Source organism: Corella eumyota, chromosome 2 (assembly GCF_963082875.1).
Source record: "Corella eumyota chromosome 2, kaCorEumy4.1, whole genome shotgun sequence".
NCBI lineage: Eukaryota > Metazoa > Chordata > Ascidiacea > Phlebobranchia > Corellidae > Corella > Corella eumyota.
This window is the reverse complement of record NC_137491.1, coordinates 8,222,668-8,247,678: the sequence shown is the minus strand read 5'-3', so window position 1 is coordinate 8,247,678 and position 25,011 is coordinate 8,222,668. Positions and strand designations below refer to the sequence as shown.

Genomic DNA, 25,011 nt, shown 5'->3' with positions numbered 1-25,011 from the left:
TCCCTTTGGAGCTATTTTATAACTTTTACTATACGAGATCTACCTTGAGTAGTAAAATTGTTTTATTTTCGTTTTTGCAACAATGTGTATACCTTGTTACCTATTGTTCAAGTTTAATTTTTTATTCAATGGCCGATTAAACACACCAGTTCTTTTGTTATAATTTTTTTATTTGGTTTCTACAACTTGCTATTTAGGCTGCTCAACAGCAAAACATACAAACAAAACAATAAACCATAGGGTGCTTCGATTAAACAGAGAAAAAAAAACAACAAAAATTAACCAAGGGTATACAAAAATTGTTGGTTCTTTTGTTATAATTATGAGTTAATGTTGTGGCATCAAGTTTATATTGAAACAACAAAAGCAGTACGTGTAAGGGCGATAAAAATGCTGGTCTCAACGACAAGCACACAAAACAGTGAAAACAAATAAATAAGCCGTTAAAAGCAACTTGATATTTGATTTGAAGAATTTAAAAGTTTTTTTGAAGTAACAAATGTAAAGATTACTGAATTTACATGAAGTTTTGAATTGTTCTTATGAAGAATTGTTTGAAGTTGTGCATACAGTGCAAAATTATTATTAAGCATCTACTATTTACGATTGGTTTTTGCTATGAAGAATTAAAGTGTAAAATATCTACTCAGACACACCTGTATGTGTTATATAAAAAATAATTTAAACTTGTGTAACTTTTGTACAAACATTGAACATGTAGAACTGTATAGGTAATGCATGCTCATGTATTTTAATCATGTCCATGTTGACTGCAATATTTGGTGTGCTGAAATAAACAACAAAAAATAGCAAATAAAAAACGTATCGACATGCAATATAAGATTAAAAATCGACATTCAAAAATCAAATATGTACTGATAAAATAAAACCAGTGATTGGACATTACAGTACTTGTAGACGTCAAATGCAAATTACAAAACTAGAAGGCACATCGCAATAAAATTAAATAGAAAACGAACGATCACCTGGACTGAATGAGTTAAGCATTCCATTTTATAAAAAATAAATCAATATCCACAAAAGCTGTCCGCAACATCAAGAAACGGGCGCCATAAATTAAAAAAATTAAAACAGGACATAAAAGCGTCCTTGAGCCAGCACTGCTGAGCTTACAATAAGTGACTTTGGTTATGTACAAGGGATTTTCACAGTTGGGACCAAGCATATGCGTGTGATTTTCATGTAAGCAATATCAAGGAGCGATTTCTTAACGTGATAGGTACAGAAAGTTACATAGGCTAACCTAAAATTGAACTAGAATGCTAGAGTATGTTATAAGCCGAGCTGGTATCTCTCGGCGCAGTATTAAAATCTATTACAGACTTTGGTATCCACTTTATTTCGCAACAGCAATGTTCATGGTCAGCCTTAACATGTTAATGTTGGTGTTAGGTCAACAAACTTACATGTGTGGGACATGCATTGGCATCTGACTTTGGCCAACTGTACTGGCAATCTGGTAGTGAGAAGGTTGCATAACATTCAATCGTGGGATCCCGGGACTGACTGGATCGTTGCTACCTACACTTGCGCTTGCTTGTTCGCCTAGTGGTGCGTACATATGAAGGGGAAACTGGTGGGCTGGTGGTAGAAGTTGTTGGTGTAGTGGACTACCACCTGATGAAGCAGCGGCCGATGTAACCGACGAAGCACCTGGGCTAGTGTTTGCTGGCGAGTGTACGCCACTGCTACTGTGATGAGAGCCCGCGCTCAAGCTGTGCATGGAATTTGTTGGAGTGTGTGATTGTGCAAGGCTGTAAGCAGGTGAGCCAACTGAGTATGCAGACTGTGGGTAACCACTGTGTTGACTTGTAAGCGAGCTCATGCTTGGTAGGGAGGTTGGGGCCGTGTATGTTGGATAGTACATCGACATTGCAGATGGCTCGTATCGTTGTGTTGCTGGATTGCTCATACCGGGATGCGAAAAACTATGTGGTGCACCTGTGCCATATCCGCTCATATGGTCTTGGGGAGCCATCATCGACTGACCATAGTAACCGTAGTCAAGTGGAGAAGGGGAAATGTGGCTTCGTGGCGCGGAACCTTGGAGCCCGGATCCAGGTTGCATCATACCCGCACCTGGCATACCATATTTATCTTTCTTAAGAATGGCCTTGGTTTTTCGTCGGGGTCGGTATTTGTAGTCTGGGTGTTCTTTCATGTGAAGCGCTCGGAGTCGTTTAGCTTCATCAATGAAAGGTCGTTTGTCAGAATCGGACAAAGTTTTCCATTCCGCGCCGAGTCGCTTGGAAATTTCAGAGTTGTGCATTTTGGGATTTTCTTGTGCCATCTTTCTTCTCTGACCACGTGACCAAACCTGGGCAAAAAAACAAAAAGTGGGTTATTACCTTGTTTCCGCGAAATAACTGGTCAATTAAAAAATAATTGCCTTAGGACAAGCGCATGTTCAAAACGCGTTGAACTAGGCCGAAAATAATTGTAGCAAAGCTTTTCGTTGCCGAACAATGGAGCGGCAGACTAGTCATTGTTACACTTGTTCGAATAACAATGGGGCTTTCGCAAGCGACAATTAATGGAACGAGCAAAACACAAACTTAATTTGTTGTTTAAATTTTACGCAAATGTCTGGCGTTCTGCCTATTTATTTTCCACTTGTATTTAAACACGTCTGGAACTAACCGCGTGACGTCATCGAGCGAAAAGCACGTGTGTATTCGTCAAGCTCAAAAACAAAATGGCGAATGGAATTAACTTAAATATTAATCAACCAAAAAATAAGCATAAATAATATAACTTTATCCATCATTAAAGTTTAACGCAATTAAATATTAAAAACAAAACGCAATTCATTAAAAAAATAGCTTATTATTTAAATATATTTGGTTTGTAATGCTAAGCATACTAAAAATGTCTCTATAAATATAAAAATGTAATATAGTTATAAAGTTACGAATTCTTGCATCGAACTATGCGTTGCAATAAACTGATAAAACAGTTGGCAACTACAAACATTTAAGTGGATTTTATTGTTTAGCCCGTCGTGAAATTTAACGAAATCGCTGACTGATACACGAAGGCTATAAAACTTTATGAGTTCAATATATTCCTACAACCGCCATGCTACCCCGCTACCGAAACCTTCTGTCGCGAAATTTAATTTACATTTACAATCACTATTCCGTAAAAAAATATTTAATTGAATAAATATTAAATATAGAATTTACACAATATGTTGTTTTATATTTTTATAACTCACCATAAATGCGTTCATTGGTCGCTTTACTCTTTGCTCTTGCGCTTGCTTTGATGATACCGAGTTGGTGCTGCTATGGTTTTGGCTTTGGTGCATCATCTGCGGGCTTAGCTGCGTCATACCCCCGCCGATCGCGAGCGGTCCCTCGATGTAGGGTTTCATGTCGACCTGATGCATCGATGACGAAGAGATAGGGGTCGTGTTACCTGTCATAGGTGGGGGTGGGGGTAAATGCGAGTTACTGGCAACCACGGGAACCCCAGTGCCTGCGTAAGGGATCTGCATCCAGCTTTGAGAATCGACTGCCAACATCTTCAATTTATTTTCGGATTTTTTGAAGTTGAAAACAGAAAAAAATTGTAGCGAGTTTTTTTTTCAATCGATTTGTTTCACAAATAATTTGTTCTACTTAATAAAATTGGAAATTTCTGCGAAAAAAATAAAATAAAGTTTTAAAAATTTTTAAATATTCATAGGGTTTAAAATTTTATACTCGTAAAAATAAACGATTGTTTCTCGAAGTTTTAAATATTTTTGTGGGCTAATTTTATGATAAAAACTAGGCACTCAAAGTATAAAAAATCGCAAACCAAACTTTAGTAAACTCGTTAAATAATTTTCAATCCCTAAACACACTTAATATCTATTTTAATTGTTTGCCCTCTTCTTCAATAAAATCGAAAAATATCGCGTCTTTAAATCTCGAAAGGTCTATAACTTTATTGAACAATACACTTTAGCACAATGCTACCCGGCTTTGCCTATTGAAATCTCAAATTTTACGATATTGAACATTGTTGTGTGACTGTACAACACAATAGAGAAGACTGAATGAATAATGCCAATTGAAATGGGCATTTATTAGATCGTTTTTTCGCCTTTCTCTCAGCCCGCGTCTCGTTATCTTACGCTAGCGTTCCCGCTTTTTTTCTCTTCGCTCCATACCCGGGCACGAAATAGCGATCGACCCTCTAAAATAAAATTCCATGGATAAAAATGATAGGCTACAGTCCGGGAACGCGTTATCGCGAAAAAATATTTTGATTACAAGTTTTTCGTATTTTAAAATTTGAATAATAATAAATTTGAAGGACAATTTATTATGCATACTTAATCAAGTCTTTAAATAATTTATTAAAACTAGTCTCGATTATTAACTTTTAAAATATTTTGGTATTTGGTTTTAGCAGGTTTTTATCCATACAAATTAGACATTTTTGTGATAGAAATCGTATATACCCTTTGATTTTTTGCCATATTGTGCTCAAGTGCATTACAACAAAGGCTGATAGGCTATTTACATGAACGCTTACACGATAATTTATACAACTATATCCGAGTTTTTGTAATCAGAAATGCACAATAAAGCTTCACAATACTCCTTTCACTTTAAATTCTATTCACGACACTCTTCATAGCCACTTGCTTCAATTCACAGCCCAACTAATAAAAAGGCATTCAGTTGTTGTGAATGGCATAAAAATAGTCGAGTTTTTATTGTTGTTATGTTTAAACACTATTGACAATTCTTGAATTACAATTAAAAAATCTTGTATTGTTTTTATAAATAAATTTAAAGCGCCTCTTTATATGATATATTTACACAAAAAGATGTCTTTTAAAATAAATTGTATTTTTATATTAATAATTGTATAATATTTTGCTAAAAGGTCTAACGTTACTATATTTATAAAATACAACCTTAATTTTTTTTAGCAAAACCAGAAATTTTTAAAATTCATTTAAACTTTTTTGCAATTAAGTTCGATATATTTAGCCACATATCCTTCACAGTCGCCCAGCCAGCTCAAACTCTCTTCAGAACCGAGCAGAAGCAGTTGTAATGGTCCTTGATTTGGGAGCAAAACACGTGTTCCAAAGTTATTGAGTTGCTCAGCGCAGCGGACGAGTTTTTGGCCAAGTGGTGTTCAAGCACTTTCGTGCGCTTTTTTGGGATTTTTCGCTTGTTTGTTTTTTCACTACGAACAAATTACGATCGAAAAATAATTGGCGATTTTTAGCGAGGCTAAGCTTGCTCGAAGCACACGACTTTACGTAACCGGGTCACGTGACATTTATACACCGGGCCCTTGTGTCAGGCTTACACTAATCTGTTGTTGTTGTTGCTAATTGTGTCAATTCTAAAACAATGTAGCATTGGTTTTTGTTATTGGTGTTGCTTGTTAGTGTAATTGTTTATAATAGGGGGATTTCATTTCGTTTAAGTTTATACTTTATTGGGCATGTCATTTACTTTATAATCATATTCTGTGGGAAAATACATTTGTAATGTTTCAGCACAAGTAGGTCAAATGGTTGCACAGTGAAGCTGAAATTGGCGTTATCCGCTCTAAATTTTCCTAAACACGCCATCGTTATTCCTTCAATTTATCAATTTAATGTGATTTTTTTTAAAATAGACATTAAAAAAATGTTCCATAAAAATTCGATTTAAATTTTAACATTTTAAAAAAAACAAATGTTGGACCCTTAGTTTTACTCTATCTTTATATTTAAGAACCCAATTATGAAATAGGCGTTTGCATGTCACTTGTCAGCAACTCGTTTCGCTTGTTTTCCTATCTCAACAAACCATGACCCGAGCTTCAAAACGAAATATTGTGGCATTTTACGCACACTTCTCGTCTCGAAGAAATCACCCGGTTTCAAACCCTTGTAACATATCCCATCAATGACGCGTATGGGTCCTGGCCATATCATGCACCTAATACAATGTGGTTGCTTTTAATTGAAATCAAATGCGACAAATATGGACTTTGATTTTTTCAGTGTAGAAGTTTTGTACGACTTTGAAGTGATTCATTTCCACGCAAGTCCCCCCTGAAAAACGGTCGTGTTTTATTATTAAACAATTTTCTAACTCTGACATGTCGACCATGCGACCCGTAAAGTGGGGAGAAAACGGTTTAAGGCCCACCTGGGGGTTTTGAACAGTTATGCGGGGGCTGGGGCTGAATATTTGTCATGCATGTCGAGTAACGAGATTGCTGAGTAACCGAAAAGTGAATAATGTCACTTGATTTTTTCCATATATCACACGTGTATTTATTTATTTTATCTAACCAAAATACTATGCCATGAAATACAAATAAAATAGAAACAAATGCTTTGAGTGTTCAATGAGGCAAAATGTTACTTCAACAGTTTCTCCTTATACAGTAAAATTGAAGTCACCAATAAGTAATAATACTAGGAAGTTGACTCGTCATCTATATAATGTAATTACAGCTTGTGATGTATCCGTACACTTAATATAATGGGAAGGTATAATGTGTGTTTTTGCGCAAGTTGGGATATCATTACCTTCAATGATATAGCCTGTCGTAATCCCAATATAATGTGTCCCAGTCCAACAAGTATTATTACTTGGTTTTCGCATGTCATATCATTTACTTGGGTGGCCATGAACTATTTTTTTCGTCGTAATATTTTGAAGAAAAATATTTGGACTTGTTTCTTACGCATGCTTCTGGTATCGTGTTAAACTTGAGCCTTTAGACAATAGAGGGTTAGCTTGCAATCACCCCGGCGATAAGTTGGGCGCACGGTCATATTTAGAATGCCTGCGGGCGAATATCTCTATTGTTCGTCAACGTGCACCTTATCAAGACTTGTAACTACGCGCGATAGGCCAACGCTGGGCAAAAAACAACTTACAAACAAATCAATTCGAGAGATGGCACTGCGCATGGCAGCTTGTACACCACTACCACCGCGCACCCTCATTTCTAATGTTTGTTGTAGCTGGATAATGACATGCAATCTGCAGTGTACATAAACTTGATGCTCCAAAACGAAAACAACATCACCCTTGGCGTTAATTCGATGTGATGAGTGGTTATAATCCGGCACTGAGCAAGCTCGCGCTGCGCGTTTGTTTGCTTGTTTTTGTTTCGTTGTTGTCTGTTTGGATAACGCTCGGCATTAACCTGGTATCGTTATCTAACATCACGACTCACATTTTTCGACAACGGAATATTGACAAGTGACACAAATAGCAATACACAACAATTTCGAGTTTCGTGATTTTGCATTTAACTTGGAATGCAAACGAAAGAAATCCTAATTTAAATCCGCAATAAAAAAAATTCGTTGAATCTCATAAAAAATCGCGCAAGCCTTTGACCGTAAAACAAAACAATCTTCAATTCTAAAACAACAACAAACAGATGAGTATGGAAGTAGGCAAGTCTCGTACATTTATTTTCATATTCCAATCTCATAGGCCCAAAGTTGTTTCTATCATAAGCCCAACCAAAAAGCATTTTAAACGACAAGTCCTGTCAGGCCTGGAATAAAACCGCACATAGCCGACTGAAGCCGCACGCGATGTTGAAAATAAGGCAGTTATTTTAGCAACGGACGCCCACCTAATAACAACAAACCCCTCTGCTTCGATCGAAATTGAATTATGTCATACACTTTGATATTTCTGGCAACGTGATGTTATTTCAATAATTTCTTTTTTAGAGTTATCATGGAAAAAGACGAGTAAAATGTATAGGTCTGCGGTCAGATTTTTCTTATTCTTTTAAATTAATTTCGTAAAACAAAAAATTAGGTTATTAATTTTTAAATTCCAAAATTAATCATCCAAAAATATTCACACAATTTCGGGCATGAAATTGGTTTGTACTGGCCATAAACCGCTCTCGTATGGGAACAAATTGCAGGCAAATACTCCAAGCCTAATTAATGGCCCATTGGAGCCATTCATGCAAGTGCTCGTATAGTTGTAAAAGGATATCATCTTTGGAAGTGGAAAGTATGAATACGTCGTTGTCTATTAGAATCGCCACTTCTGCTCTATTGTGCGTTGAACTGGTGGGTGCGATTACAATAAACGACAACATAATGCCCTTTGTTATGACGGCCCTTACATCATATTCCAGGCACGCTCCGTAGTTCCTACTGAATCCCTCTCATGTGCATTGTGATATGCTGTACTACAATGCGAAGTACCCTTGGCCATTGTAACGCCTTGTTACTTTTACTCGCGATTATTCAATTGATCGAAAACAAAGCGGGGAGGATTATAGTAATGTTTACATTCATTAAATTCTATACTGTAAGTGTGAATTTAAAACACAATTGACAAAGCAATCGGAAAGTATTTAGTCAGGTATGTTGTTTGTTTACATAGGCTTGTATAAGAACACATTTTCAACACAACTTGCCCTCTTTCTTGCCGAAGAACAAAGCAGCCTACAATAAAAGATTATGTTATAATTATTGCCGGGCGGTAATATCAAGGAGCTTTCGTCTTAAAACAGTCAAAAAGGGAAGTCGTATCTAGGTTTTATGGCCTTAGCGAATTTGCTTTTTTAGGTTTGCGCGTAACGTAGGTCGAGGCACCCCACTGTTTTTCGACGTTTTTATAACTATCGCGTTTCAGCGAAAGCCTCCCTCGGGCATTGCAACAAAATTAGGGTCACGACTGCGCCTCTCCCTCCAAGAAAAATTTCTTCCGTTTATTTTTTTCTGGTCTTGCGGTTCGCGCGCTTCGCTCGACAAATCACGCCAGGTCTCGCCGGGGTTAATCTCTCCTATTGTTTCTCCATCATTCCAAGCTCGATTTTGTCCCAGCGTGGGAAAACGAATTCGCTCCAACATAATGTGCGGCGACGACACGCTAAATCATTCCGATTTGACTTTTATTTTTACTGAAATCTCATTAACTCGTCTGTTAACCTCGGTATTAGGCGACGTTGGCTTTGACGGCGACATTACACACAAACAACGCCACCAAAAATTTAAAATCCCCAAAAATCAACAGATTTTCTTTTACGTGAATATTTAAAAAAAATTAAATTTTGGATTACCAAAAAAAATTTAAAATTCCGAAAAAAATAAAATTAAAATATATCACCAATTTTTTTGCCAAATTCCGCAAAAGGGGGGCTGATCAGTCTTAAAATAAAACACACGTAACGTGTTTTAGTCACTTGGTTTTTAATTTCCGACTGTCGCAAAGTACGAGAAATATAAAAAGTGTAACACTTTTAACTTTTGTTAAACGCTAATGGATAAATCACCTCAAGGACTAGGGTTGCAGGATATTGGGTACACCAGCAATATCGCGTTGCCTGATAAGATGTGATGTAACTGGGACCACTGGATTGAGTAGCTAATAATGGATGTGGTTTAATTTCACCCATAAAAGACACCTTAAGACTAATAACTCACCTAATCTTGTAAAGTTAAAGTGTATGTCAATTGAAAAAAAATGTGTATTTTCGTTTTATATTTCTCCTAATATAATAACATATAGAGCCGTAGTAATTTCCATATTTTATTGGAGATATGAAAAAGGAAAACAAGACAAAGTAATTCTCACGCGATCTTTACAGAACAAAGCCAACAGGGGAGTCCGAAAGCTCGCTCACCTTAATTTCAAATCCGCCGCGAGTTTCGTTCTTTTGTGCTGTCGTCAGTTCGTTGCTGGAATCCAAAGATTTACCTACATCCTGGTTCGTGACCAGGTGCCAGTAACCTGGATCATCCCGACAAGAAATTTTCTCATTTTTAGTTTAACGACAAATTCTCATAACACCAATCATTTCATGTCTCATTAGTTTTTGCCTTGTTTTTGTGTAGTATGTCTTGTCAATTTGACTCGTTAAATGTGGATTAGGATGGCAGCGAAAAATAAAAATAGTTCTTTGATAAACAACGCTTCAGATATATCGATCATCCCTTTCTTTAGTAACAAAACATATTTAAAGCATCTTAATCTCAAATAAAATAGTTACACAAAATTAATGTAAAAATTAAAAAAAAAAAACAATTTGACATTTTAAATTTTCGGGTAAAAAAACAAGTATTTACTCCATCGCCCCAACGTTGTTTGGTTAAATTTACTACCTTTAAGACGCAAGTGTGTACTGAAGTTGACGCCAGAAATCCTACAAACAGGATTACAAGAAGCGGTTAATGCTTTGCCATACGGGGGTGTCACGGCTGTAAACGGATTGGCAGATCAACGACCATTCAATGAATGCAATGACTTTTAAATACTCTGCTCTTAAACAATGTGGGGCAAGGATTTAACGAAACCGCGCGTTTTTGTTTGTATGTATATGTAGTAAGAATATCGATTAATGAATTAAAATTTGAAAATGGGTTTAGATTAAAAGAAAACGAATTTTGTTCACATTTGTATTTAAAAAAAGGATTGACTAAGGTAATATTAAAAAATATTTGACAAAAGTTTAACTTCTTATCAATATTGTAAGATTTTACGAATGTCATGCAAGTTTAAATGATGTCATTTTTGTGTTGCTTGCTGTTAAAGTGTTGCCAAACTTTACAACTTCAGTTTACCAATCAGTTTGGTATTTAATTACGTTCAAACAGATTCCAAACTGGATCCCAGCTTTGTTGAAAGCTTGTAGATCAAGCGAACGTTGTCTTAAGTTACTTCCATCCAGTTCTCACCGGGTTAGGTTATCCGGTTTATAGATATCGTTTGGAAAACATAACGGTGTTTTGTACTCGCCTCAATGAAACGAATCAGCGTTTATGTTTAAAACACCAATCAACAATTCCTTGCCCTATTCAGTTACATGTGCCTTCAGATGCTGGCGTGTTAGCTTACGCGACACTAATAAGACAAGGCGAGATTTCGTCGGGTCAGGTTTCGCACCAAACAGAACGGTTGAAAGAAAACAAAAGATCTCGCGCGGCCTGTATTGGAAAACTTCCTTTAATTAGGAATTGCGTGGTTACTTAATAGCAGTGTGCTCGTTGCGTATTCTAGGCCTGGGCGCGGCCGAGCTGAGAAGTCTAATTCCTGCTACACTTTCCCTGTTGACAGGTGGATAAAAACAAAGGACACGGTTGGAAAAGGGCCAGAGGTGTTCGATTACGCTTGCTGAATACTGCAACTCTATCCGTTTTTATTCATGTGGTAGAGTGATGGCGTCATTCTACATTTTAAAACAATGTACGAGCTCCGACCCATGTTAGTGCTGGCGCGGGACATACGTTTTAGGCTGCCGCTAATGAAGTCCTGCGCTCCTAATAGCCTATGGGAACTCGAGATCACAATCCATTAAATGTTGTCCCATTTTGCGAAAGAAATCGTTTGCTACGATCCGATTTCCAAATATATTTACGTGGAAAGTTTTTTGCCGAAATAAGTGCGGAAGCATATATTAAGCGACACACCTTTTTTGCTGGCTGTCAATTTAGGCCTGTCACGCTGTATGGCAATTATGTCGGTCGACACGTTCCAATTCCAAATCATTTTCACCGTGTTATAATGTGTTTGCGTAGCGACAGAAATAATAAAAGAACCAAGAAATGGCGTTCCTCGCCGATTTAATATTCGGGGCCCAGTTGTTTACGTTTTAGCTCAACCCTAACGTGCCCACGCCGGGTTCAGCCAATAAAAATCCGGTCCCCACGCGTTGCTTATCACGTGTTACATGCTTGTAATAACACGTGTGACGTGAAAGCTTTGAGGGAGATTTTATTCATTTACGTATATGCACCTGCTAGCATAATATTGATTGGCGCAAGAGTTTGTGACATGTTGCATCCTTCCAAACAAAAATTCAACCAACTGTCATAATATTCACGTTAATAATAACTACAAATCTAGGAATGTCAAAATTATGGGGCTCATTTCAAGGTTCCCAAGACGATTTTAATAACGTCTTTACAACTATGGCAAAATAACTGTACTTATTATACCCTTGTAAGATTGGGGGGTTATTAACAATATTTTAAAAGCAAAAAAAGAATTCGCAACATTAAGGGGGTGTTTTAAATTTAAGCTACAAATTTCAAGATATTTTTTTTGTGATTTAACCACTAGCTTTTAAATTTTGGTGCCGAACGAAATGACAAACTACTTTTAATATAACTCAAAAGCAAACGTCCGGTTTGATCCAAAAACGAATACATCGTAAGTTAAGTGACGACTTAGTCTGTCAACAGGCATCGGGCTCGATGTCTTACTTAACATCACTTTTAAAACCGCTGAGAGCACGCTCCGTCTTAGTTTAAAATATTCGTCTTAGTTTAAAATATTCGTTTTTGAAAGTTGGTTGACTAGAAACTTTTCTAACGATTTTCTTTTTGTTTTGAACAACTCACGATAAATTATTAACTTCAAATTTAGGGTGACTTTTTCTCAACAATTTTATTAATTTTTTATCATTTATTTTTCAAAATTACCTTATATGTGTTATTCCAAATTAAAATTTGCAATTGTAGGTCTTATACGTCGCCATTTAATTTCCATATAAATATAACTCCATAATCCCAACACTTTAGATATATTTACAATGTCACCTGTTAAAGTAATATTTAACTTGTCAATATAAAATAACGAAAATTACTACACAATTTTTTACAGGAAATTAAACTAACTTTTTGCCAAAATCAAATTAACCAAATCGCAACAAAATAAATTAGTGCTCTATACAAATGTGCTCTTACTCTACTAAATAGAAATTGTATGTATATGGAAGGGGGGTCGTTCATTGAAAGATCCTTTATTTTGTTTGTCACTTTATGATGATGTTCCATTCATTTCATATAATCAATTGAAATTTTCAATAGAGATTTGAGAACAATTGCGACCCTTTTGAGCATTTTCTTGTCGGTTTTTGTTTATTCGCGATAAAAGGGCCTTTACAACTAAGTTATCGTGTCCATAAACTGTAAGATAAAAGACATATTGTTACATGTGACCCAGTCGCATTCATTAATTCAATAAGTTTAGACTATTTAAAGCCATTTTGCACATAGTATCAAATTATAGCCCAAAGAAAAATTTTACAAAAGAGAATATTTACATCTTGGAAAGCACTATAATTTTTGAAATATTATTTTGTAAACAACTGGCAATAAAATAAGGTGAAAAATAATTGAGTTTATATTTAGATATGAATGGCTTTTATTTTTAGCCATTCGTTCCGCTGTATTGAAAATTGTTTGAATGTGTATAAACCCCCTTATTATAGGTTAATTTGTGATTTAAGTTTATAGTTATGGAGAATTTATTCTTTTTGGAAAATTTGCAAAAATAAAAAAAATGACTAAAAATTTAAAGAATGTTCAATTTAGGCAAAACGTGTCAAAAATAATGCTTTTGTTTGTTTATTTATTAAATCACCAAAACGAAAAAAAGTAGAATTTATGAAATAGACTATACCACTCAAAACTAGGCAAAAGTCTTATTAAAAAAAGAATTTTAAGTTATTGATTTTATATATTAAGGGTGGGGCCTACTAGAAATTTTAATGTGCCATAATTTTTTTATTTTAATTCGCCTTCTGTCAATCGTGAAAATTATTTCCTTATGATTCGCATGGTGGGGTTTATTTCCTTGAGTACGACAGGTCACTCGTTACACCATAGTTACGTAGCGTTCCTTATTTTTCGAATTTTGTTGGGGTTAACATCAATTTAAAACAAGGTAATCTATAAGTGTTACCGTTTTAAAATTATCGAATTTTCAAATAAATATTGGGCAAACGATAAACACAAAATTTCCGTTAAAATAGGATTAAAAAATAAATGCACAAACACATCATAAGCGAATTTAATATTCGAATTTTGCTTGTGCTAACGATTGGTTGCCATAGGACACGGTTAAAATAGCAAATACGTCCCGTTTTGTCGTTCCCCTCTACCGAACGTGACTGGCTGAAAACAAAATAAAAAAGCGTTGGGTTAATATTATGATTAGCACACGCTTTTAATAGACGGTTGGGCTAGGCCTTAGACTGCCAAAAATTGAATCAACAAAATGCCTTGGCAAAATAACTACGTGCTCGGCCCAACGTTATACACTATTGTATTATCAACGTGCATTTAACAATACAGGAGACCATTTGGCTAGTAGTTAAACTACATTTACTTTCAACGTGCTTTATCACCCGATTGTTAAGTCGAGATATAATAATATTTATATGGGGCGATTAGTACCGCTATAAATACAAACTTAGATGAGCATGTTTTCTTTCACTTTTACCCACGCTTGTTGAAAAAGTCCAATCCAAAAAACGTCATATAGAAATATAAACACGAAAGATTTAAACACATTTTTTTTGAAGCAAAAATAATATCTGGCATTAACGCCTACGACATTTGAAGCAACAAGCTCAAATGTGTTTAAGGATAATAGATATTCAATTTATACACATTTAATATGATAAAAATTTTGTAGTTTTAATGCGATTCAATTCGATTTTCAACTGTCAAATTTCATAAAACAAATGTTTTTATAGCGCCGATCGTTGTCTGCTGCTGTTGTCGTAAAAAATATTTGAGGAATATTCGCGCTCAGTCTTTTATGATAAATCATTTACAAATATTTTTAAATCCACACTGGAATTTTTTGCGGAAATTTTGGATCCGATAAGCGCTCTAAAGCGGCAAAAAGTCGCGTGGTTAAATATTCAATTTGTTATTTTTTACTTGAAAGTATTCAGAAAGACCCTAAACATTTTGTTAGGTAATACTTTCGAATACTTTCATCCACAATTTCAAAATAATAAACCAAACTTAAAGATATGTCCAAGTTTATTTGGTATTAAGGAATTTAACCGGTTTTAAGATACTTTTAAAAGTTTACTTCATAATCTTCCCAATGAGCCACAGTTTAGTAGTGAACAGCATGAATCCAATAAACCTGGCGCCATTTCTACCGCCAAGACCTCCCCGATTCACTACGTAAGTGTTCAACAAAACCAAGACAGTCTTTTTGTATTACACAACATTTTAAAATACAAAATTGAGTATTTAAAATAAAACTATGAACGATAAACAGTACTCAGGCAAAAATATGGATCAATATGCTTTGTTTTTAAACATTTTTCTATATCGAAATGCGTTACGTATATTTTACATGGGCAATTGAACAAAATGGCCCTAAAGCCAGCAATTTATTCCTGGTACACAGTCCTAATTTGCATGTGTGTTGCTAAACTACCAATTTGTCGATATCCATTAGTATACAGTTAGCAGGAATTTCAATTTCGAGTCATATTAAAAAACCTAAAGTGTGTGGATTCATCATAAATTCGCGGCTAAACTGAATGTCAGTCAAGAGCTTTTCAGAATAGATAATTCGGTCCTTAAGTGTCTATCCTGCAAGAAAATTGCGCTTTTCAATATCTCCCCTCAGCTTTGAACTAGGCCCCGCTTACCTTGGGAATATTAGAGTTATGATAAACACATTCGTTAACTTTGAAGTGAGATGGGAAAATTGGATTATGTTATGATTTCCAATTAAAATATGAAGAAATATTTCTGTATTTTTTAAGGGAAATCATTTAATTTAAAATCGCAAAACGCTAAAAGAATTTATTTATTTTCATGATTTCATGCAATTTTACTTACACGTAATAAAAATGTTTTTAATTTAAAAAATAAACTATGTGTGCAAGTATAGACATGCCAGAATAATTAATTTCTTTCAGGTTTGGGCTCGTCACATGTAATAACTAACAATAACAAACTAACTTGATTTAATAAAAAATAATTTGATTCGGTGGCTAATTAATTAAAACGGTTCTGTTTGATATCGAAACCGTAGCAACTTTAAAACTTGTTAACATTCACTTTGTTGTTTGTAATTAAAATTTAAAAAGAGAAAAATAAGAACATGACCAGGCATAAGTTTAATTAAAAAATATAAAAAAATTGATAATTTTTTTCAATTTTTTGTCCAAGCCTAAGTTTAACTTTTATATCGCATAACAGTTATACCCTTAAGAGTATCAAGGAAAACATGGCAATGGGTCGCATACGAGCTACAGCGTCTAAGAGCACCTAGCGCCATCTCCCGGTTTAATAGGTTTTATTATTTATTATTAAATGTACCCTTAACATTTACTATTGATTTACAGATGGCCTTTATATTATATGTTTATGATTTTAATATTAAAACCATTACATTTGGTTATGCGTTGCGCATGGCTGCCGTTCATAACATGTCGAAATAACCTTGGGGAAATTAATAAGTTGTCATAGCAATTTATCCCTACCTCGCACCTGCTTTAAATTTGTGACGTCAGCAAATATAAACCGTTCAATTACACCGTGTTATTTCACATTTTATTACCACTTACAGTTAACTAGCTTTTAAGTTCAATGAAGGTATAGCAAATTAAATTAGACGTTAATTGAGGTCAAAAAAGTTATTTTGCTTTACTTGTTAACTTTGGTCAATACGAATTTAAAATTCTATTTGGTAAAAAGTAGGTACGTTCTGTTAGAAATTAAACATTAACCAATTTTCGGTAATTGATTTAACTGCACAATTTAACGTACGTAAAACTTTTAAAATATTTTATAATCCATTAATATATTTTGTCAAACAAAAGCGTGTAAATGTCAATATGCGCAGTGGTGGCTAAAATATATAAAAAACAACATATTATTTATTTTTGTATCAAGGGGACAGTAAGTGGATTGAAATATTATAAACGTTAATCCGCAACTAGGCGCCACGGAGCTATCCTATTTTAAAATTTGTTGTTTAGTCTAAATATTTTAATCTTGAAAACACCCTATATAACATTTTTTCCAAGTAAAACAATAATTCTAGTTAAACACCTAAAATAAATAAATTTTATATTATGTTAATATGGCGCTTTCTAGTTACGCTTATAATGATACAGATTCTATTTTTACTTATGTTTATTGATGCTACTTACAATTATCTATACAGATTAGATCAATCTTGATTGCGATTTTTGATAAAAAAGTTGCAGTCTTGGTCAATATCGTACATCCCTTAAAATATCCAAGTATTTAAATTATAGTTTAACCGCCATCTAAAAGCCACCAGTGCTTGTTAAGCTAGCTTGTAATATCCTTTTATAAATATCGACGTACTTGATGGCAATAATTCTGGTTAAGCTCAGGGACATTTAATTAGGGTTCTTTATAGATTTACTTATATTTTTAGTTTTGTTCTAAATAGCTTTTTTTATATTAAATCTTCTGCAACAAAATTTAAACTTTATTAACGGCAGCTTTTCCTAAAGAACGCTCGTAATTCTTCAAAACGCTATGCTTTTATATTCTACCCGAATAAAACTCCTTTGTAAAGTGAAATTTTATTCAATAGTGCTTTTACAGCTTTGAAAAGGAATAAAAGTGTTAATGTTGTAGACAAAAGCAGGCCCACAATACTATGTTCTCTGATTTAAAAACTTCTTTATTAATAATATCGTAAATTGTATACACTGCTATTAAGAAAAGCCAATCATTCTTTATAAAGGCGGCCTACAATCGATTGCCAAGACTAAGCGAATACAAAAACAGTTTTAAAGAGTCTTTTGAAACCCCATTTTTATCCATTAGACGATTTTTTACAAGCATTGTCCGTCGATTTATGTGTAATTTTGAACAATATAATTTTTTTGTACAATGCACGTGTCACAAAAACGTTTTATATTATATAGTACACAATGCGACATGAAAATAGTCTGTTTTCTGCTTTGTGGTGAATCTCAGCCAACAATTGCTCTTTGTTAAATAGGAACAATTCAAAAGGTCGTTTTCCTCCATATAAAATAACGTTAAAAGCTAAAAGAGTTAAACCAACTTTTTAACATCAAAATCCCAAATTTTTATTTTCAAATATTTTATAAAGTTTCTTTTCGGTAAAAATGTTGGTTTTAAATTTATATCGTAAAACGGCTATCCAAGGCTGTTTGATGAGTTGCCATCGCAAAAAAAGATAAATATAAAAACCGCAAAACAAAAATAAATTTTTATTGCTAAAAGTTTAGTCTTACGTAATGTCCTAAGGCGGTAAACAATTGTCAAAAAAATGGTCAACGAGTATAATTTCTTTAGAACATTGCTTAGAAACAAATACATTGTACACAAAACCTTCGTTTGGTTAAGTTGGTGGTTTAAATTAACAGGTTTAATCGCCTAGAACCAAGGGCATGGTGGTAATTGTAAACCAGTTAATTGTGTAAAGTGTAAGATCAGATAGTAAATACCATGAAATTTTCTTATGGCCTTATCTTGGGTATATCAATTGGTCTTACCGTTTCGTTCGTAGTGCAGATTATATACCGTGTTCAAATTCAAGATATTCAGGTAAACGATCAAAACTTTGATATACATTGCACGTTTCGTGTGGTTTAAAAATTGTAAAAATAGTTGACTTGTTTAAAAAAATATGTAACTCAGTATGTACTACTTTGGAAAGAGTTTTTAATTTTTTATACAACTTTTATACTTTATTAGCGTGTTAAAGTTGTAAAACGAGATTACGAATCGGAGCAGCAAGTTACAATAAAATATGAAAACGTCACGACCACAGAAAATGACGAGGTGGATCTTCAAACTGTACCGACTACTTTTGTAAATAATACCAACGATACAATTGCATTTCTTGCGGCGATGGAACACGTGCAAGCAGAAAGGCAAGCAACTATGGCAAAAGCGTGTGAGAAATATAAACAAAAATGCGGTAATACGTTTTTAAATGCAAACCCAGCTTCACTGTTTTCAAGAAACTATAATGTAAGTTGTGACAATTACGTGTATTTAGCAAGCACTAGCCTGTAAATTTTCTATAAATTACCCAAGACCAGGGTTAACACAAATTCTAAATATTTTGCGCCTGTTACCTAAAACAACTTTTTTCCTGTTTAGTTTACAGTATGTGAGCTTCAAAAATGTGGTAGTACGAGTTGGCAGCAAGGTGTTTTGGTATTAGATGGAGTTTACAATTTGGATGATTTTTTTGCTGACAAAATAACTGGAATGGATGTATTTAATACAATTAAATCTAAACACCGATTAAATTCGCTAAGGAATTTTACAGAAGTGCATCTATTTTGGAAAAATGCTTTAAATGTGAGTTTATAAGCGTTTTTAGAGTAGAAAAAAATCTATTCTACCTTATTTTAAACAATTATTTTTTAGATTATAACTGTAAGAGATCCATTTGAACGTTTGATTTCGGCGTTTAACAACAAAATGATTCCTGGTAAAGAAGGTTACACAAGCTACTACGGGCCAATGTCAGAAAAAATTTACGAAAAATACAAAGAACTTAGATCAAATCCAAGCGACCCTGCTGCACCAGTAGGAACTGCGTCTTTCGAAGATTTTGTAAATGCAATTCTTGCAAACGATAAAATGGTTAAAAATGACTACCACTGGTTGCCCTACGTTCACGTTTGCAAACCGTGCATGTTCACATACAATTACATTGCGAAATTTGAAAGTTTAAATGAAGACATTTCTTATATTAAACATGTACAGGGAATCCGCGCTGAAATTTCTGAGGCTTTATTTAGGCCTAAAACATATCGCAGTAATTCCGAAAAAGTCGAAGAAATGTTTAAAACTATACCACTTAAAACAAAGCGGAAACTTTTTGCTATATACGAAAGAGACTTTGCCGTTTTTGGTTACAAAAAACCATTATGGGTATGTTAGTGATAAAATACTGGATACGGCTACTGCTAATCAGAGAATATATTTAACCTTCAATACCTACCAATATAAGTTATATTATTTTAATATCAATCGTTGTGTAGCTTGTATTTTTTAAAATTATTCAATATATGCTTTATATTTTTTTAAATAAAAAAAGGGCGTAATTCTTTTGCCCAAAATCACCAAGCCACCGTTTGTATTTACGCAACTTTTAGCCTCAAGTTTTGGTGCCATACGCTTCAATTAATTTTTTTCAATGTATTTTATTTATTATTTTCAACATTACAGACAACGTTAGAATTTTTGGAATTTGGGGAAAAAATTGCCGCCAATTTATATTTCTGCTGGTTTGAGGCTACTTGTTTACTACATCCGGGACTTTTTTGAATGTTGTTGTAATTTTAGTTTTGTTGATGTTTTGATTTGTAATTTGTTTCACGTTTTTTACCGTTTAGGATTATATAAAAATGAAAATGTTTGGTATAGTCTAGCTGTCTAGTGCTTAAACAAATAGCTATATGAGTGTGCAAATATATAACAGTTTTAAATACAGTTTGTTATAAACCAGCCAATTATTCGAATTTGGTCTGTATTTTAAATTTGTTTTTACGTTATGTAAAGTCAACTGGCAGACTGGACAGGTGCGTTAGTATGGTCAAGCAGTTCCTTTTTGCAGAAGTACAATTTGGATGTCAATAAGTTAATTTTAATGTAAATTTTGACAAATTAAAACTAATCTAAAGGACTCACCACAATTAAACATAAACGACTGTTTTCTATCGCCCAGCCGCCCAGTAACCAAGTTATGGCTCACAACTATAGGAATATGCTGGTTATAGGTTTGCATTTTTCCATTTAGATAATAATTGATACTTTTCATAAAAATGAAGTTGAGAGAAAGGCAGGTTTCGGGGAAGCAAACAAAAACCAGTCCTGCGAGAAGACCAAATAAACGAAAGCTGTCAAATGATGGGGATGGTGATGTTTCACAACAAACTACTCCCCAAAGTATTTTCACTTCTCTAAAAAGATTTATTTCTGGATCAGGAATTGCAAATCAGGATGTAAGAATTTTAAAATAAAATTTTTTATTTTTAGAATAAAAAATTTATGTATATATTTGGATATATAAAGTGTTGATTAAAATTGTATTGCCCTTTTTTATGAAATGTACTTAATTAATAATATTTATATTGGGCTAAAATTTGTTTTGTTTATGTGGTTCTTATTTTGCAGACTGAAAATCGGACTCCACAACTGCAAAGAGCAGACAGAATAAAGAAAAGACGAAGATGTGCTTACATTGCTGATGAAAATAATGATTTAATTCATTCAACTCCTAAAGTAACCCAAAAAGTTGATGAAAGGTGGTTTTAAACATTTTTTTTTTAAATTCTTTTGGTTCCTCTTTATATATTTATATTGTTACCCTTTTAAATAATTTTTAGGTTGTGCATTTAGTATTTTTGTGAAACCGTGAATATTTTTTCAGGTTAACAGTGTCAAATACTGAAGAAAAACCAATTGCAAAGGTAGAAAAAGTTATTAAACCTACTCCAAAGAAAGGTAAACAAAATTTATTATATATATAATACTTAGCATAGTTTATTAGATTTTAAATTAGTTTATGTCAAAATTACTACAAAGGGCCTTGGTGGAATTTACTTAAAAAAAAATTAGTAGTTTTAAGTTGCGCAATGTTAAATCAAATTCAACTAATGTAAATTTTTTATAAATATTTTTCATGGCTATTAATAGGAAGAAGAAGAAGTAAAAGAAAGAAATCTGTTAAAAAGACATCGTTGTTAGGAGCTATATTCTCACCTGTATACAAGTTATTTGGGGCAGTAGGTAAGCCAGGTTTTAAAACTCTATGATGCAATTTTTGATAAAATATTTAAAAATAAATTAATAAAATAAACAAAAAGTAAGTGATTTAAAAATTAACACATATACACACGAAAATTTTGTTGGAAATTGCATATGTAAAATGTATTGCTTTGTGTTTTTATTTCCTTAACAGTATTTTGAACAACTTCTTGATTGGCTATATTCCATTCATCTTTGTCAATACATGTCTTATAATAATCTACTCTAAGTTACTTGTTTTTGCTACTCTAAGTTACTTGTTTTTTCAGATGAGGAAGTAAGTAGTAGTGAATCGAGTACAAGCACAGATGAGCAGGTTGGACATTTAGAAGAACAAGTCCCAGAAATTTCATCAACAACCGACATTGATTCAAATTCAGTTCCTGATCAGCCAATAAGTAGCGGTAATGTCTGTTTATAATACTTTTTACATACTGGCATTTACAAGAAACTGAAAGTAAATGTTGGTTTAGTGTTTACTTACTTTTTTGATGTTACATAATTTTGTGGTTTGTGTGGTAAAACTAATGGGGTATAGAAAGCTTTAAAAAGTAAAAGTATTTGTAACTTAAATTTGGTATATTTTCTATAAAATGTTTTCTTTTTTGAAACATGGATTTTTGGCAAAACAGTAAACCTAGTTTAAACTTAAAATTTAAACAATAAATGCCTTTGTTTACATGCTTAGCTTTAACTTGTAGGTCAACTTTGTTTTATAATTTTTTTTTAGCTTACTTGGTTGAGGAGGAGGAGATTACTCCTGAATTGAGCTCTTCCACCACATCTGTGTCCTATGAACTTTCCTCCCCGGCCACTGTTGCATCCAGTAGTCAGGATGAGGATTGGGAGGTGTTCGACCCTTTCTACTTCATTAAACATCTTCCTCCACTTACCAAGGAGCAAAGATGTCGTCAGCCAGGTAGTTTTCTCTATGTTGTTTTGACTTTCTTTACTAAAGCGTAATATAAAAAAAATTTTCAAATTTAATATTTTTTTTAAGCCCTTCCTCTTAAAACTCGAAGTTCTCCTGAGTTTTCTTTGGTTCTGGATTTAGATGAAACATTAGTGCATTGTAGTCTCAATGAAATGGAAGATGCTGATTTGACATTCTCAGTTCTGTTTCAAGATGTTGTTTATCAAGTAAGTAGTTATTTTTATAAAGAATTACTTATATGTCAGAATTTTTTAAATAAAAACATTGGCTCTTTTTGATTGTTTTTTAAATACATTTTTTTATTTTACAGGTTTTTGTTCGAACCCGACCTGATTATAAAGAGTTTCTAGAGAAAATGGCAAAAATTTATGAGGTAAGGCTTGTACAGTTATTTAATTGTTACAGAATAATTTCTGATTTATACAACATTTTTACATTTTTATTTATTTGTACAGATCATCTTATTCACTGCTTCAAAAAGAGTTTATGCAGACAAACTTTTAAATATGTTAGATGGTGGAAAACAATTTGTCAGGTAAATAAAAAATGGTCAAAACCAATAAATTTTTGTAACATGTATGAAGGACCTATGTCTAAATATATTCTTTTACTCAATATTTAAATATTTTGACCCAACAGACACAGGTTATTTCGTGAGCATTGTGTTTGTGTTCAAGGTAACTACATTAAGGACTTAAACATTTTAGGAAGAGATTTAAGCAAAACTGTTATCATCGATAATTCTCCACAAGCTTTTGCATATCAGGTATAACTTAATTATCCTAAACCTTCAAAATATAGCACAAAATTGAATTTTTAAATTATTTGTTTTATTATAATGCTTAGTTATCAAACGGAATTCCAATCGAAAGTTGGTTTAGTGACAAAAATGATGGAGAACTTCTCAAGTTAGTCCCATTTCTGGAGTCTTTAACCAAACAGGTACATTTAACTTAAAAAATTTGTAAAACTCAATTTTTGTTGTTATAAACTATGTCAGATTTATACAATATTAATATTTTTTTATAGAAAGGAGATGTGCGACCCCTAGTGGAAAAACAATTTCAAATGCACGACCTACTGCCAAGTGACGATGACGAATAAACATGTAGTTGTCAAATTTCTTGTAATCGAGACTTTTTTAAAGTGTGTTTTTTTGGGATGAACTTATATAGTGCAGTTTTTATATGTGTTTATATAGAGTAAGAAAAGTTTTTTAAAGTTTATAACAGATTTTATTGTTCTCTTTGTTGAACTTTTTATAGATTTTTTAGATCTAAAAAAAATGGTAATATTTTGCCATAATTGATTTTTCACAGTTAGCAATCACTGCCCTATTTTTTGTTTTATTTGTAATGTTATAAATTTGGTTTAAATTTTTTAAAAGTTTGATTTAAAAATTGTTTAACTACTCTTGTACAAATCATTATTCCCCTTGTGTTTATGAACTATTTTTGTATGATGTTAATGTTGAAATAGAGTTGACTTACCAAATTTTATGAACGTTTAATACAACCTACATTGTACTTTGTCATGTTAAATTTATCGTTTTCTGCCTATTGTTGTTTATGAAGTATGCAAACAAACAAAAAAACAGTAACAAATATTATAAATTAGAAGTTGTTCCATATGTTTTGTTTTTTTATAATAGTAGATATGGGTTTTATTTTTTTTATACATGGTAACATTTTACATTACCGGTAATTCTATATATTATGTTAAGTTTGTCATAATTTTAAGTAATGCCGTGTAATAAAAATACAATAAGGTGTAATAATATAACCAAACTGGTATTATTAGTATTGTATGATTTTTACTCAAGTTTAAGCCAAACTTTTTATTTTTTTTACCAACGAAAAGTTCATCTTATTATTTGTTGTGTTATGTGTTATCATGAAAACTAACAAATCCTAATAATCACCCATTTCTGACATCAATTTGTCGATGCTGCATTAAAATTGCTTGCTTGTAAATAAATTATCTGCCATAACCGAACTTTTTAGTTATATTATTGCGACTTTGTACAAGTTTAAGGTCGTTAGGCATACGCTAGTTTATTAGTACTTAGGTGTGATAACAAACATAGAACAAACACGATTTAAGAGAAACTGACGTAGATCACAGCCATTTACAAACATTAGGAATGATTTTTACCATCCTTGTTCAAACAATGTGATACCAATCGACAAGTAGTCAAGGCAACACCACTCTTATTCCACAATATGTCGTAGATAGCAAACAAAGAAGCCATCACGTTAATAAGCAGGTAAACGACAATGTAAATGGATCAATCGGATTGTATTTGCGAACAAATAGATTCTCGCTTATAGGAAGGATTGTGGATTTTGTAAGCAAACTTAACCTAGTGATTTGGACGGGACGAGATGTTGTTATGACCACGATGTAGCCTCGTATAAAACAAATAGTCAAACGCTAATAAAATTTATTGATTGTTAAAATTTACTACCTTTAAGTATTTAAGTATACGGACGCTAGTAATTTATTACATTTTAGGAAGAAA

At 33.1% G+C, this 25,011-nt stretch overlaps 2 protein-coding genes across 3 annotated transcripts; one reads left to right on the top strand and one right to left on the bottom strand.

The window, feature by feature from the left end:
* Nucleotides 1-178: 178 nt before the first annotated feature.
* On the bottom strand, nt 179-12,556 carry LOC145743694 (uncharacterized). The gene is made up of 3 exons (XM_082561726.1): nt 12,440-12,556; nt 3,239-3,663; nt 179-2,338 (listed from the first exon to the last, which is right to left on the bottom strand). Exons 2-3 carry the CDS (start codon nt 3,545-3,547, stop codon nt 1,424-1,426), a joined length of 1,224 nt encoding a protein of 407 aa, XP_082417852.1. The 5' UTR covers nt 3,548-3,663; nt 12,440-12,556; the 3' UTR covers nt 179-1,423.
* Nucleotides 12,557-20,147: 7,591 nt separating this feature from the next.
* LOC145741987 (CTD small phosphatase-like protein 2) lies at nt 20,148-24,479 on the top strand. Of its 2 annotated transcripts, XM_082559703.1 has the most exons (13): nt 20,148-20,328; nt 20,547-20,751; nt 20,924-21,054; nt 21,180-21,253; nt 21,446-21,538; nt 21,826-21,960; nt 22,287-22,475; nt 22,557-22,696; nt 22,801-22,863; nt 22,946-23,025; nt 23,130-23,256; nt 23,337-23,432; nt 23,520-24,479. In XM_082559703.1, the coding sequence occupies exons 2-13, from the start codon at nt 20,572-20,574 to the stop codon at nt 23,592-23,594; spliced, it is 1,383 nt and encodes a 460-aa protein (XP_082415829.1). In that variant the 5' UTR covers nt 20,148-20,328; nt 20,547-20,571; the 3' UTR covers nt 23,595-24,479. The 2 variants fall into 2 exon arrangements, with proteins under 2 accessions (XP_082415829.1, XP_082415828.1); XM_082559702.1 differs by having other exon boundaries at nt 20,148-20,751.
* The last annotated feature ends 532 nt before the right edge of the window (nt 24,480-25,011 follow it).

Bases quoted from the DNA above. Each gene is read 5' to 3' on its own strand.
- LOC145743694 (XM_082561726.1), bottom strand. From the start codon at position 3,547: ATGTTGGCAGTCGATTCTCAAAGCTGGATGCAGATCCCTTACGCAGGC. The intron at 2,339-3,238 runs GTGAGTTATAAA...TTTTTTGCCCAG, and splicing joins GACCAATGAACGCATTTATG to GTTTGGTCACGTGGTCAGAG.
- LOC145741987 (XM_082559703.1), top strand. From the start codon at position 20,572: ATGAAGTTGAGAGAAAGGCAGGTTTCGGGGAAGCAAACAAAAACCAGT. The intron at 21,961-22,286 runs GTAATGTCTGTT...ATTTTTTTTTAG, and splicing joins TGATCAGCCAATAAGTAGCG to CTTACTTGGTTGAGGAGGAG. The intron at 23,026-23,129 runs GTAAATAAAAAA...TTGACCCAACAG, and splicing joins GGTGGAAAACAATTTGTCAG to ACACAGGTTATTTCGTGAGC.